The sequence below is a fragment of the Temnothorax americanus genome, unplaced genomic scaffold (assembly GCF_048541705.1).
Source record: "Temnothorax americanus isolate GAGA-0224 unplaced genomic scaffold, ASM4854170v1 Scaffold6, whole genome shotgun sequence".
Lineage (NCBI taxonomy): Eukaryota > Metazoa > Arthropoda > Insecta > Hymenoptera > Formicidae > Temnothorax > Temnothorax americanus.
The window spans coordinates 6763596-6779646 of NW_027509751.1; the positions used below are offsets into that span (position 1 = coordinate 6763596).

At 38.1% G+C, this 16051-nt stretch overlaps 3 protein-coding genes and 1 pseudogene across 9 annotated transcripts in view; 1 reads left to right on the forward strand and 3 right to left on the reverse strand.

Moving 5' to 3' along the window:
- Itp (ion transport peptide) overlaps positions 1-4125 on the forward strand; it is a 41102-nt gene extending 36977 nt beyond the window's left edge. For 3 of the 5 annotated variants that reach the window (XR_013259157.1, XR_013259156.1, XR_013259158.1), the window contains exons 3-4: positions 503-1290; positions 2295-4125. Coding sequence is in view for 2 of the 5 variants with exons in the window: in XM_077420617.1 (XP_077276743.1) it covers positions 503-623 (121 nt within the window). In the remaining 3 variants the exon portion in view is untranslated. The remainder of the gene's footprint in view (positions 1-502; positions 1291-2294) is intronic. The other 2 variants (XM_077420617.1, XM_077420618.1) reach the window with 2 other exon arrangements.
- Positions 1-7528, reverse strand: part of LOC143905269 (peroxisomal leader peptide-processing protease-like) — a 62354-nt gene extending 54826 nt beyond the window's left edge. Inside the window, exon 1 of one of the 2 annotated variants that reach the window (XM_077420574.1) lies at positions 7067-7528. The gene's annotated coding sequence lies outside the window, so the exon portion shown is untranslated. Of the gene's footprint in view, positions 1-2235; positions 2368-7066 lie in introns of those variants that run through there. The other variant, XM_077420576.1, reaches the window with a different exon arrangement.
- Positions 7529-7806: 278 nt separating this feature from the next.
- Positions 7807-12135, reverse strand: LOC143905276 (F-box/WD repeat-containing protein 9-like). The gene is made up of 7 exons (XM_077420593.1): positions 11714-12135; positions 11185-11341; positions 10357-10505; positions 10038-10279; positions 8992-9265; positions 8654-8932; positions 7807-8379 (listed from the first exon to the last, which is right to left on the reverse strand). The coding sequence occupies exons 1-7, from the start codon at positions 11792-11794 to the stop codon at positions 8302-8304; spliced, it is 1260 nt and encodes a 419-aa protein (XP_077276719.1). The 5' UTR covers positions 11795-12135; the 3' UTR covers positions 7807-8301.
- A 417-nt stretch (positions 12136-12552) lies between these two features.
- Positions 12553-14616, reverse strand: LOC143905030 (F-box/WD repeat-containing protein 9-like; annotated as a pseudogene). The gene is made up of 3 exons (XR_013259100.1): positions 13546-14616; positions 13179-13474; positions 12553-12889 (listed from the first exon to the last, which is right to left on the reverse strand). The product of XR_013259100.1 is annotated as an F-box/WD repeat-containing protein 9-like (transcript).
- Between the last annotated feature and the right edge of the window lie 1435 nt (positions 14617-16051).

Below are 16051 nucleotides of genomic sequence, written 5' to 3' on the forward strand. Positions count from 1 at the left end.
GGGATCAACGTGAAAAAGGGACGGATTGACGGGCTAGAGCTCGAATGCGCATAACGGCGCGTAGCGCTAAATTTAGGAAAAATTTGCCGAGAAATGAAATGACGAGAAAGGGCGGATGCATCGGTCAACTACCGTTTAAAAAATGTTAGTGGAATAATCAGAAAGGCGCAAGGAAGATAATTAATAATGAAAATTATGTCAAGGTTATTATTAACACTTATTATGTGCGAAATTTGTTAAGTATTTCAACGTTGTACAAAATCTTAAAATTCTGAGTCTTAAATTATTTATGTGTGTGGTCGATGCATCTACCGTACTCGCAAAAAAAAAAAGAGTTTATTAATCGTATAATAACACTCTAATTGTAAAGCAATTATAGAAATGGGTTTGTTCGTGTGTGCGAGGTGTTTTTCAGGATTTTCGAGCTACGAGCACGCTGTCTACGAATGCAATTTGTGTTAACGTGACGTAATTCATTTTGTTTTTCTTTAACTCTCTGCAGGAAGGAATGTTTCACCACGGACTACTTCAAAGGATGCTTAGACGTCCTGCTGCTAACGGACGAGGTCGGAAAGATCCAAATGTGGATCAAGCAACTCCATGGAGCTGATCCCGGGGTTTAGGTAGCCTTTTCTTTTTAGTTTATGATTTCTCCTTTTATATGCCCCTTTCTTTTCTCTCCGCTTTTCGCAAATATAAAGAACTAACTGTGTCCGCTTGCTCTCCCCATTATCCTTCCTCGTCTGCTTTCGTCCCGATATACGTCCACCCGTCGGAAACTCCGATTTGTTCACGCAATCTTTGCGTATGTCGAATGTACGTAAACATCTTGTAATATTTGCAATGCTAAGTTCGCAGAAAAAAATCGGCGCGTTTTTTCGATTACACGATGCGAGTAATGACGGGCGTATAAAAATCGTGATTGCATAATTAAGCGGTCGAGTTGTGCTTCATCATATTCGCAGCGGTGTTTGGTTCAGAAACCACATGCAAATGCTTCAAAAATTGATAATAAGCGACGATCCAATAACGTAATTAAATAACGTGTTCTCTCCGATTTAAACGCATTATCGAATGTATCAATAGTTTGTATAGGAGGGATTGAAGTTGTGAACAAGAATTACATATCGCGGGGTTGACTGAGTTTCTACTTATGCCTTATTTTAATACATTTGTTATTCCCTTTGCCATTTCAATTATATTTTCGTTGCATTTTGACACCATCCCCTGGACGAATATCCACGCGTATTATAGTATCTTCGCACCGAGATAATGAGTATGAGACATTAGGTAATTTTATGCAAGAGAGAAAAAAAGAAAGAAAGAGATCTTATACTTGCGAGCAATGCTGTAATAGAAAAGAACGAAGCGTTGGAATTGATCGTAATCTAAATTATAAGAAAACCTCGCATCTGGTTTCAGAAATTAGCGAGCTCTATTAAAATCTCTGACAATTAATACGAAATATGAATACATGTCCATTTTGTTATTTGTTTGTAATTTAATTTTACAAAATGCAGCATCGCTGGCAAAGTGATATACAGCATCATCTCGTACATTCTGACTTCACATTATCCACGTATTTTTTGCCTTTTTGGGGGACAACGATTTTTCGACTGTTTTTAACAGCAAGTTTACGAACGACTGTTTTTGCAGCAACATTTTTATCAATTTTTGCTCCTCGTCGATGTTTTTGCAGCATCATTTTTTTTCAGGACGATGCTGAGGTGGCAGATCGACATAGAAAATTTTTTTTTTTTTAGGTGGCGATGTCTGCGATTTTTCGCTGTTTGACATTTTTGAACATTTTTGTAATTTTTTAAAGCGAAACAATTCGCACTCTACCCGTGATGTATAAACTCTCGATGTAGAGGGCGAAACAATCGATATACCTTCCCACACATGTCCCGATGCCTAAGCACTAACAATTATTAACTCACAGACCTGTTTGCCTAAATATGCGTATCAATAAAATTGATACTGCACATAAAATTTTCAAGCATTTGTTCAAAATGCGGCTTGCGAATATATTGTAAAAAATTATAAAATTGGCTTTCAAAATTTATAAATAAAGATATGTACTGAATCTACATTAAAATTCCAATAAAAATTTTAAATTAATTTGTGATATTTTATCGTCACGAAAGTTTTTGTCCTATTTATAAATCCATCGGAACAATTGCGAACAGGTCTGATAACGCATATCACGCCCGATAACCAAGCTTCAGTGATTACTCGTTATTCATCAGTGGACTAATCGATCTTTCTGTTCCCGATCTTTGTCCCCGCCGCAGGCAAGACTGCTTCAGCACACAATACTTCACGAGCTGCATCCAGGCGCTGCTGCTTGAGGACGAGAAGGAAAGGTTGCAGGAGATGGTCGAGTACCTAGGTCGCAAGAAGTAAACGGGACATGGTCGGAGCAACGACGCGCCGCACCACGAAGGAGACACATCACACGGTACACACATTCTCATACACACGCGCGCACACGCGCACACACACACACACACACATGCAAACATAAAAACACGCGCGCGCATACACGATCACATACGTAAGACCAAGAAGGAGATCGATGCAGAACGCGGTCTCGAAAAGGACTACAAGGAGAAGAGGAGGGCTTCGACGCGTTGATCGTCGTCGTTCCGCGAACTTCGAGGAGTCTGCGGCTTTACAAGATTTAATTTACATCTAACAAGATATACCATTCATCATCACCTGAAGAGAGAACGGACGGGAGAGATGATTCGGATGTCGCGTTGGAGAACGGTGAACGCGCCGACCGAGCCGCGCGTGTCGATCTCCGGATTCCGGATAGTTTCATCCTAAGATTGTCGGATTGCGGATGACCTGGGGAACGATACGGTACTTATAACGTCCATGAGGTTGAAAAAGACTCGCGGAGGAAAATTCGCGGTCGCATCTGACACGTGCGATTTGTCTGTCGACTCGAGACGCGATTTCGGTGTCCAAGCCGCGGTGTAGGTGAGGGATATCGTAAACGTCGTTCTGTTCTAATATCGGCGAGTACTCGGCGGTGCGATGAGAGTACAATTGAGAGAATTCGGAGGGAGACCGGAAGGGAGACCGGCGATCCTCTTCGCGGTGAGTCGCGTCGTTGCTTGACACGATGAAGAATGAAGTTACACAATAATACACTAAATAAACGAGCCACGGGGGAGCGAAACGGTACGATTGCGCCATACAAATAAACACACACATCCACGCACAGCGAATCTCACATCCATACGAATTCTAGTCGATAAAATATCTGCGCTCTCGCGCACCACGCCACTCGTTTTTATTTGATAATTATTAATCGTCATCATTCATCACTATGTAGTAATAACGGTAATCTATATTATTATTATTATATTATTATCCGACTATTTTTACGTCACGATTATATTTTTATTATTATCGCCATTCTTCATCCGTTTGTTGTTTAGTTAACGATTGAGCCTTTAGTCGTTTATAGAGAACGTGCGCGCGACAGGACGAAGAGAATGCCGGTAGTTAGTACATCGCGTATAACACAGATACATATTAACGCCTCTAAGGCATACGGAAAACAATTAAAAATAAACGCGGGAATTTGGCGAATATTCGAAAGGAAAGATTTTTTTATTCGGCTAAGTATTTTAAAGCAAATTAAGCAAAATAGATCGAAGGTCCATTGGTCGCTCAGACCAACCGCATTATTATTATTATTACTATTATTATTATTATATTATGTCATAGTAGAATTATTGTTGTTATTATTGCAATTTATATGACGACGTTTTCGTCGGGATGAACGCAATGGGCGGCACGGTGGAAGAGACGTTGGCAATGTTCAGCGGTATTCAATTACTGCACGCGATTTGAATACGCGCGTGCACGCTGCACGCGTGAAACACTCTCAAAAGCTTCGTCAAAGAGACAGAGACGCGCAAAAAGAGGTCTTCCTGTTATTTAATTTATTTACGAGCGACATATCGCGAGCATCGCGATGGAGAGCGTCTTCCCCCGTGCCCGTCCGGCGGCCCGCGGACGGAGTCGCGCACGAAACGCGTAGTATTTATTTATTTTTTCACGTTCTTAAGTTACGTATAAGCGACATGTAGCAAAAGTATTAGCGCGCGTACCTAACCGAGGGAGCGGTGTTCGCGAGGGCGGCGGGGTAGGACGCGCGTCCTCAAAGCCACGTCCAATTGGATGATTGCTCGAGTGTACGATATGCAAACTAATCCCGGGGGAAAGTAAGCCCGACCAGGGACCACTCGCGTCCTCAATGAAGAAGAACACCAAGACGAACACAAAAGAACGGCACGGGAAATCGGTCTCGCGGGATACCAATGAACGGGACGAATTCTGAAGCAGCTCGGCTGATGGAATTGTTAAAATTTGAAACAGTCGGTTTTGTCAACCAACTTCGATTTCAGTCTAACTTGATCGATTGAAAGATTGAAGTTTATAGTTTTTCAATTTTGTTTTCGAGAGATAGATAAATTGATCGAACGGAAATTTAGACCAATTAATCAAACCGGTCCTAAAAGTCTGAAGATTCTGGTTCCTCTGGTTGTTTCTTGATTTCGAGGACACGTTCTAAGAAAATCCCGCCGTGCCTTGCGACATCTTATTGCCATTCTAACCGAGAGAATTACGAACCATTCCAAAATCAGTATTGAAATCATTCCGTCTCTGCGATCGTCAGGTACGGTCTTCGAGAACTCGGTCTTCGAAAGGCAAGACTCAAATTTGTATAACTGCAGCTCCGTCATACATTCCACTTATTTTACATTCATTCGCTTGCATCCGTTTTTTACATTCATTTGTCGCGAAGGAAAAGGCTGCGTTAACAAATTCGTAATATTTATGTCAAAAGTTTCGGCAGAGAGAAAGATCGAGACGTGTTCATATTATTTTATAGAATCAGCATATGTTATCTAAGCAACGTCGCACTTTGCATTATTCTTTCTTTTTTTTACTTTCCACGGACTTTACGTCATTCGTGTAAGATATCAGATTAACAAGTTTGACTCATGGCCTTCGAAGTGTTTTCCCCGAAGCCGATCTGATACTCGAGCACGCGCGTTTTTCGACGCATTAGAAAATCAACGTTTTATTTATGTAAAAGCATCGTCCGAATGACGCGCGCAATTGTGTGCAGCAGCGTCGACAGGTGGAACTTTTTAACGTGACAATTGCATCGGTATGTTTGATGAAAAACTGAAAAACCGTATCGCACGTGTGAACATGTCGCGCAGAAATACTTGTCCCGCTGTCTCTTCGCAAGAATATTTCTCACAATCTCACGGATATCTTTTCGCGCCTCGGCAGATGTATTCGTATCCATAAATATTGTGTCCAGAGTCGCAAAATAAAAAAAATCTTCAAAAGGATGAGATACGCACGAACGCGCTAGCAACCGTCGCGAGAGCAAACGTCGTCGTCGAAACCGACGAAATAGGCTCGTGGATTTGTTTGCGAACCGATTTAATCCGTCACTTCTTATTTGACATACCTGTCGATGCGAATTGCATTGCGATCATGCGCGGGAAAGCACGCGTGCGTGCGTGCGTGCGTGCGTGCGTGTACGACTGCGGATACGTTTTTCCTTTCAGCGTCTTCTTGTTCTTTCTCTTTTTTTTTGTAGTTCTTTTTCCTTCCGATATGAATGAACCCGACACGTGACGATATATGTGTACAACTTTTACGAGACAACCCGACTTTCGCTGAACAGTTTTTGTTCGCGTTTGCAAACGACGGTAACGACCCGCGCGTGGGATATTTTTATCTGCGCGGCACGCGAGTGCACAAATACACGCAAAAACAGGGGACGGGTGTAATACACGCGTCCGGAGATACATAGGGGAAATACTCGTGTGTGTGTATGTGTGTGTGTATATATATATATATATATATATATATATATATATATATGTATATATACACACACACGCGTACTCACGATACATTACACGCGATTAAATTCGAGAACGAAGATGAGAAAGGGCTGAGGAATCGTATCCTATCCAATTAAAATAAAATTATATTATATATATACATATAATATGTAATGTGTATACACCGCATTTCGTATATGCATTTCGTATATGCATTTCGTGGATGCGTATGACGCGCGATATTGTATGTATATGGACCAGAGATGTGTACAATGAGTACGATTAACGACACGGATATCCAAGTCTATTCTTGTTTTGCGTGAATAAACGGGTGAATCAAAAGCCAATATTACAGATTTGTTAATTTTACCCTTATGAGATCTCACATTTCTGTCCCACTTCCCTTCCCCTTTTGTAATTGCATCAGCACTTTTATTTTTATATTACGTGTATTTAATTTTCATACTATACGCTTATATATCTTTCATTTGTCGAGTATCTTGAGTGTATTCAATTTAATAACTAACATAACTAACTCAATCTCTCTCTATTTCTATCTCTATCTCTTCTCTCTCTCTCTCTATCTATCTCTCTCTCAATATTATATTTAAGTGTATATATATAAAGATTATATGTATCTTATATTTCATTTATATTCTTTATATATTATTATACACATATTATATATATATATATATATATATATTGAATATATAATATCTAATAATAAATTAAATTAAAATTTTGTCAAGGATTTAACGGATTAAAACTGAAATGAAATAAAAATCAAATTTCTATATAACTCGGTTCGTAGCTCCTTCTACTTTCATTCGAATTACATAATAATATATATAATTTTTATAATTTTTAAAATTTTTGTCGTTACATTTATACATCTCACTTTTCATTTGTCGTATATTTAAGTATATTTAATTTAATTATATTAATTAAACATGTGTGTGTGTGTGTGTGTGTGTGTGTGTGTGTAATTTAATTTATATACATATATGTAACATTTCTTAATTTAATTTAAAAAAAGTTATATAAAATATATTCAAATAATATATAAATTACATATATTAAAAATATATAATAACATATACGCACTCTTTTTATAATGTTTAAGAATTTCACAGCTGTAATCTGAATTCTGAGTTTCAAAATATTCGACTTACCACTGTATCCCGCCAATGCCGCGAGCCGCGAGTTCAATCAGGCTTCGTTGGACCACGAAAAAACCGCTCTCTTACCCGGCCCTTTGTCCTCTTTAAATCTATTTCGTTCTTTATTGCTTCCCACGAAGATTCGAAATCCTGTCGCGTTCCTCAATCCTCGAACGCGCTTGCCGCGATAGATTCCCGCGTTTACCGACACAAACTTGACACCGTCCGACCGTGCGTCGCGATCGCGAGCAGCACTAACCTCTTCGCACGCGGTCGCGAACTCGGCAATCGGCAACTCGGCTCGCTCTCTCGGATGAGCACACGAAGCAAGACGAACGCACGAACGATACGGCGTGACATGCACGCGGCCGCGACAACGTTGCCTCGCGCATATGTGCGACGTGCAAGTTTGGGGCACCTGCTTCTCCGTTCGCGCAAAACAAATGTGACGGTCAACGCGCCTCGTCGTTCGTCGTCGCGACTGTCGCGCGAGGCGAGGTATACAAAAAAACTAATTGCCATTCGCCAACCGTGAATCGCTTGAATTACGTCACGTGACTTCATGGAGAGTTTAAACTCCGTCTCGCGTTCGCACGGCGATCTACGATTCTCGACGACAATCTTGAAAAAAGATGGGTCGAAAAAGAATAGGGAAAGTTATATATTACTCGAATAAACTTATATACTATCGTTTATAAATGTTATAAACAGACATCCCCATGCGAAAAATCTCTGGACGGCGCCGCTTTTCGAGTCTGCAGGCGCACACCCAGACGTAAGACGTTTTTTAGACGTCTTGTGTTCCACTTTTGGACAAGTACGCTGCATGGGCAGTCTCATGCGGAGAGAGGAAACGAATAATATTAATTGTAAAATATAATGCACCTTGCCGGAAAAATTTGCAAAATGACAAACAATGATATGATATGATATACGATATGCGATAATGCAATTTATAAAATATATTTAAATGATTATGGCACTTTTAAAACTATAGTATAAAAATGTGTTTTCTCTTATTTTTTTCAACATAAAATATTCCATCATAAATAGCGATAACTCTTTCCTAAGATATACCGTATAAGCTTGAGTTTATAATTATAGCTATGATTATCGCTCAGCTTATAAACGCAAGCAATGTTAGGAAACCTTTTACTCGCAAGGAATTTCGAACAAAACGATACGTACTTCTAATTTTGTGGAATGGTATACATATATATCAAAATATACTGTTAGGTAAAAGTCGGTTAAAGACCGAATTTCGGGCACCATACCTCGACACCTGAGTACCCGGATACTGCGAGAGTGTCATTCAGATAGTCCATCTGCAACATAAAACACACGAACAATTACAATTACAATATTCAACAAAATTCACGATATTGCAAGATAAGACTTGTAAGAATGTAGCCAATTTTAAGGATTTTACTTACATTATGTAGGAAGACAACGATAAAATCTGATTTCAAAGTCTAAATGTAAGTAAAAATTTAATTATCAAACTGTATTTTTTAATTTTACACGTCGATGTTTAACGAATTTTTTCTTCAAAGCCAATGATACGACATTTTCAGCAAATCTTATACATGCGATACTTACGTCTAAGATATGCCTCATCTCTGAACGTAAAGTAGCGATGGGCTTTGACGGATCCGTCAGGCTCGAAATTCTGACAGTATTGTCGGTGGAACTCGTTATCAGGCATCCGCGCGTCAGATGCACTCTCGTTATACGTTCCGTATGCTTGGTGGAATAAGATTTCACTAGCTTGAAATCGTCCTTTGGATTTAGCACGTGCAACTTCGAGTGGAAGCACGTTCTGTCCCCGACGAAAACCAAATCCCGTCGCATATTTATACACGTGGGTTTACCTGGAAACTAAAAGGATACACCTTCGACATCGTGTCTCGTTTCTCGATGTTAAGAATTAACGTTACCGTGATAGACTTCATGGTCCGTCCGGCTCTCTGATCCCAAACGGACATCGTGTCGTCGTTCAAGCTGGCGGACAGGATGTATTCCGTGTTCATGGCCAGGCTATTCACGAATTTAGTGTGAGGTCGATAATGTCTGATTGGGTTATTTATCGATCTTGAGTCGCACACGTATATAGTCCCGCAGGATGAGCCGGTCGCAAAGAGATTTCTCTCCGGACACGATGATATACGGCATAACCCGCATAACCACGAATGTATATTGTCGCTCCTCCGTCTGTGAAAATAAACCTGCACTATTTGAATTTTATATTTTCATCTATTGTGCTACATATTGTTCTAAATTTATGTCATTTTGCGGCGAAAGCCTCATCTCGATAGGTTTGCGCATATTTTAGAAAATAACGAAGAACGAAATATTTGTTAGCCCCGTACTTGTTAAATTTTGAGTATTTTTTAACTTCGCCGTATTAGACTACAATTGCGGACTAATTTTTGCCCGAATACGATAGCAATACTTTATACTGTATTAAAATTTTTTTTTAATAGCACCGCACTAGTTTTTGATTAGTTGGATGCACAATCGAAACAAGGACGGAATAATCAACGGTGTTGAAAAAATTCAGCAAAAAGGAGTGGAGGAAAAAAAAGCTCAATCGAAAAATAGTACGGGGCTAATAAAATTTTGTTTCTTAAAACTTCTTTGAATACGGTTCAAAATATTGTTTTCGTATTTGCGGCAAAAATTAGCACAATTTTGTAGTTCAAGACTTGAATACATGCGTGAATTTACCTTCACACAGATCACGCTCCTGCAATAAAAATGCGAGTGAAATAGTAATATGCAGTGAATTAGATTTGACGAATAAACTTTAGAATCGCGTTTTCGAATTATCTGTTTCAACATGCGAGAGACACGGAATGCATTATATGCATATGCGAATAATTTGGTGGGAAATGATTATTTCTCCCACAAACAGGAAACATTTTCCTCGCTCAATTTTCTTATCGCGAAGCGGCAAGAAAGGAACAGTTCTGCTATTACGTACAAATTGTAAATTCTCTGATGGATAAAACCGGTGTTAGTGAGCTCCCACGACTTGACCGTATTATCGTAACTGCAACTGTAGATCGTGTTGTCTATTGCCGTCAGATCCCTGATATAATTCGAATGATGTCCTATAGCGATGCCGGCGGAATTCTCGATTTCGTGAGATAATTTCTCGCGTGAGGGAAGTTGCTTGTAAAGTAAGTCTTCAAAATTTGTATAAACTAAATGAGAGATTCCATTCTGAAAACGAGAACCATTATCATTATATTGTTTTCCACAAGGAGAGAGGTCTACCTGACATAATATGCGCTACCTACTACGTGCATCAGTAACACAGCATCTACAGATCTACCAGGTAATTTCGCGATGAAAAAACAATTTCTCTTCTTTGTAGACTCTTGCTGTTTCCACAGTACTGTTTCTTGTTTGATTGCAACGTATGATAACATCCAGTTGTCGGGTCTCGCTGTAATTGACACGTGACTTCTTACATAAAAAAATTAGAAAACTTATTCATACCATAATACTGATTGTGAATACAAAAAAAATTCATATACATATAACTTGAATCAAGTACAAATAAACTACAAGCACATTCTGGATCGAATGTCTACACAGAGAGAAAAATTTTTTCTAATAAAGTTTAAATACATTTACTTAAAATTATTTTTTTTATTGAAGTAAATATTCATGCTCTTTAAATAAAAATATTGAAATCTAAATAAAAATGTATAATTCTAAATAAATATGTGTATTATATTATGTAAATAAGCTGTTAAGAACCACATAATAAATATTTTTTTGAATAACAATATTTTTTTCTCAGGGTGTTCAAGTTCTTACTTTATGCACATCCGATTGTTGCAATAAACAGAGCTGAACAAGCTTTCTCGGTGCGACTTTTTATAAGTAAAAAAAGATAGAGATTAAGAAATATATAACGTTCTGTAAAACACGCTTTTTTTTAAGACGAAAAGAAATAAAATGCCGCGAAATCTAACGCAATGTAAGCAACTAATGTGCAATTTGCAAATGCTTGCGGAAGCTCGAACAAGCGCTGGTGTAAAATGGCATACAGAGTGTTTTATTTAATCACAAATATAATTAGTCGTGCAAAGCGTAAGATGCTATTAATTTGAACTAACCGAGACATAAGAGCCAGCTAGCATCCGGCCATATGTGGTTAATTCGCGCTTTCCACAGTGAGTTTGCATCTTTTAAAATCAGGTAGAACCGCGTGCACACTAAACTCAAACCGTGTAGCGTCGACACATCTAGAAAGGAACAAATATGCAGGAATATCTGAAATATAGCAGAATAAAAAAAATTGAAAACGCATAACCAAACAAACGCTCTGAAAGAGATGGAGACAGAACGAAAGAGAGAGTCGACCGTCGCTGGTTCATCACCCTTTACTCCTTCGACAAGCGACTCTTACTACGGAATTTTTATAGATTCCGATCGAAATTATTTAGTTCTTTTTTTTTTCTATTTTTATCGTGCTTTTTTCTAGAGAAAAACAGAATAATCCCGATTGAAATCCATTCTTAAAAGTTCCATAATGCATGCCTAACGCATGCAGTAATAGCGACGATTAAGAAAAAAAATTTCGTGCACGTGTACACAGGCACGCGTTACACGGGTGTCAACGTTTTTCCTTTTTCTTATACAAACCTCCACCGGGAGACGCTGCAGCGGTGACAGTTGTGCATTTTCCTCGCCGTCGTAGGCGCAGCTTGCATTCTCGTTATCCATTTTATTTCGCGGCGAATCTGAATAGTTTTATTCGATCCCGGGCTGAGAGGACTCTGGTTCTCTCGGCCTCGGCGATCAGCGTCCTTACATCTATTTCACGAATTCGGTTCGTGCGACTTGACTTTGTCAACAATGACTCGCTTGTCGAGATAAACACGACCGCGTCAACGGTCCGCGCGTCGGCCGTTACCAACGTCTATGGAAAATCGCCTACAGCTTGTTTATTTAATCAACTTAATTAACGGTGTCTATCGAGTTACGACGTAAAGAATTCCAATAGGAACGTAATGCGAAACATCACGCGTCATCCTTTGAATTCCATCCCACGGGACCTGTGACGATTCGGAAGAAATGTTTTTCCTAGCGATCGAAAAAGTGATAAGGGGCGTTACCTGTTACTCGAATACACGACTTGTACTTTCATTTATAAATGTTACAAACAAGAGTCTGGTACTCGAAGAATTTCTAAACGGCGTCGGCGTCTACAGGCGCGCAATTTTACATGAGGAGGAAATGCATGATATTAAGATAAAACACTTTATCAGATAAATTTGCAAAACGACAAATCATATGATATACGATATACAATAATACAATGCATAAAATAAAATATATTTAAATACTTATGGTACTTATATATATATATATATATATATATATATATATATATATAATATAAAGAAATATATTTTTTCTTATTCTTTTCTGAATATAAAATATCCTATCATGATTACGCAATAATTATACGATGTTTTTATAATTATAACTATGATTATCGCTCAGCTTATAATCGTAAGTAATGTTAGTGATGAAATATTTACTTAAATAATTTTTTAACAAAAAGACATTATGTACTTCTGATTTCGCGAAAAGATATAGGTGTATATTACATTATACATATATTAAAAAGACGCGTTAGAATAGTATCTTAATAAAAAATTAAGAACATACATTATCATATCAAAAAGCAATATATCTATAGAACACGAAGTTCTCCGTTCATTGATATATTTTTTTTAACCCGTCGATTTCGGACGCCAAACCGCGATATTAAAATCACCGGATTATCGCAAGAGCGTCACTCAGATAGTCCATCTGCGACATAAAACACACGAACAATTACATATAATATTTAACATTGTGCCGGATATTGCAAAATAAGACTTATTAGAATTAAGGATTTCACCAACATTCAGAAGACAGTGATAGAACTTGATTTTAAGATGTGAATGTAAGTAAAAATTTAATTTTTAACACGCGTTCGATTTGTATCTTGGAACATTCTAACTGTATCAGTCATTTTATACGTAAACGTTTAACGATTTTTTTTCTTCAAAGCCAAAGATATGATATTTGCGGCAAATCTTACGCGTGTGATACTCACGTTGTTGATCCTATTGAACTTTGGGCGTAAAGTAGCGATGAGCTTTGGCGGATCCGTAGGGCTCGAAATTTCAACGGTGCCGTCCTTGAAACTCGTTATCAGGGATCCATGCGACAGATGCAACCCCGATATATTTTCGAAAGGGCCTCGCGTTCGACTATGCTCGGTGGAATAAGATTTCACTAGCTCGAAATCGTTCTTTGGATCTAGCATGTGTAACTTCGCCTTGAAGTCCCCGACGCAAACCAAATCCCGTCGCATATACTCACGCACTCGGGGATCGCTTTATCTGGAATCTGAAAGGTGCACCTTCGACATCATAATCCCGTCTTATTTCTCGATGTTAAAGACTACGGGATGACATTACTGTGATAGACTTCATGGTCCGTCCGGCTCTCTGATCCCAAACGGACACCGTCTGGTCTCTGCTGGCGGACAAGATGTATTCCGTGTGTTCATGGCCAGATCAGTCATTTTTCTAGTGTGAGGTTGGTATACCGACTGATCGGCTTATTACTCGATCTCGAATCGAACACACATAGTCCCGCGGGATGAGCCGGTCGCAAAGAGAGCCCGCTCAGCACACGATGATATGCACATGCACACCGCCGCATAACCGGCATAATATTATCTGTATTATCTATAATATTTTACATTAATGAAAAATGATACGCACGAAATGATTATATGCAGGGTATACGGTTTCACGAGTGAATTTTAGAATCGCATTTCCGAATTATATGTCTCGACAAGCGAGACACAGAACTCGATATCTGCATTTGAATAATTTGGAGAAAAACGATTATATTTCTCTCACAAAACAGGAATTACTCGCTCAGTCTTCTTATCACGACGCGACCGAAAGAAACAGTTTTGCTATCGCATACGTCTTGTAAGTTATCTGACGGACGAGACCAGTGTTGGTGAGCATCCATGCACGACTTGACCGTAGTATCGGAAGCGCAACCGTAGATTGTGTTATCTATCGCCGTTAGATCAAGGATCCGTGATCCTCGGAACCGATGTAGTCGGGGTTCGTGATGCCATCACCAAAGGGTAGGTCCTCGCGGGGGGGAGGTATCCAGTAAACCAGGTTGTAAGCTGCTGCACCAAATATACAAATGGTTCCATTCTGAAAACGAGAATCATCATTATATTGTTTTTTACATATAGGAAGAGATGTCCAAAGACACATGGCATAATATACTAACTACATGCATCAGTAACGTTCTAGTGATGTTACAATGGTTCTTATATATCCTTGTCTCCATATAATCGTGCTCTTTCCATAGCGCTGTTTGTTTCTCGATCGCAACGCACGACGACATCCAAAACAGTTTGTCAGGTCTCGCTGTAATGGCACTTGATGATTTCATATACTTAAAAAATATGACGAAAGCTGCTTATTCGTACTATAATATTGAGTACAAAAAGAATGCATACAATTAATTAAGTACAAATAAATTACAAGCACATTCTTGATACAGATCGATACACGTCTTTACTTTGTGCATATTAAGTTAATGAAATAAATGAAGCTGCTCAAGCTTGTTCCGTGCACAATTCTTTATAAATAAGAAATATATAATATTTTGTAGAACACGCTTATTTTTTTTTTAAGAAATATAAAATATTACGAAATAAAATTTAATGCGATGCAAAAGCAACGATCTGCATATGCTTGCGCAAGTTCGAGCAACGCTGGCGTAAAATGGCATACAGAGTGTTTTATTTATTATAAAAAATTATTGATCGTGAAAGGTGTAAGATGTTATCAACTTGAGCTAACCGGGACGCCAAAGCGAGTGGGTAGCATTTGGCCATATGTGGTTAATTCGCGCTTTCCACAGTGATTCATCCTTTAAAATCAGGTAGAATACTGTTTGCACACTAGGCTCAAACCGTGTACCAGCGTCGACGCGTCTAGGAAGGAACATATATGCAGAAACATCTGAAATGCAAGCGCAATAAAATAATTAAACAAACAACCAAACAAATGTTCTGAAGAGATGGAGACAGAACGAAAGAAAGAGTTAACCGTCACTAGTTCAGGACACTTTACTAAATTTTTGCTTAGCTACAAAATAAGCAAAACGGGTCTAAAAAATCGGTTGCATCATGAAAAGTATATTCTTTATAATTCTCAGATAATGTGTGATTTTTTTGAATTTTTATATAATGGGAAAAAATTTCCTGCGTAACATAAAACAAGGGTGCAAATTACAAACTTGCACATTGCTTCCTCATTATTACAGCTCGCTACCATTGCTCCTATTTTATTTCGCTTATAAAGCTTCTTGAGGAAGCTTTTATTTTATTTAATGTATAATTATTAGTATTTATTTTTTTGGCTTTCTCATAGAGGAAGCTTTGTGAGCAAAGGGTTCTACTTGCACACTTAAAAACTATAAAGAAGCAATGTGCAATTTCTCAATATTTACGGAAGTTAGAGCAAATTTACCAAAATTTCTATAACTCCAGAACTAATCAACCAAATCTTAACGAATTATATATGAAATATAGAGGTAGAAAAAAAAGACTGAAAAATATAATAAAATTAGAAATAGATCAATATCTCCAAATTTGCTGAAATTAACATAAACAAACATTTCTGCAAATTCAAAATTTTATTAAAAAAGAACCCCTTGATTATTAGCAATTTTTATTAATTCTATTATATTCTTCAGTTTTTTCTACCTCTATTTCATATACAATTCGTTAAGATTTGGTTGATTAGTTCTGGAGTTATAGAAATTTCGGTAAATTTGGCACATACATACATACATACATACATACATACATACATACACACACACACACACATACATACATACAGACATTTTTTAAAACTGCAATTTTTTGACGTTTTAGAA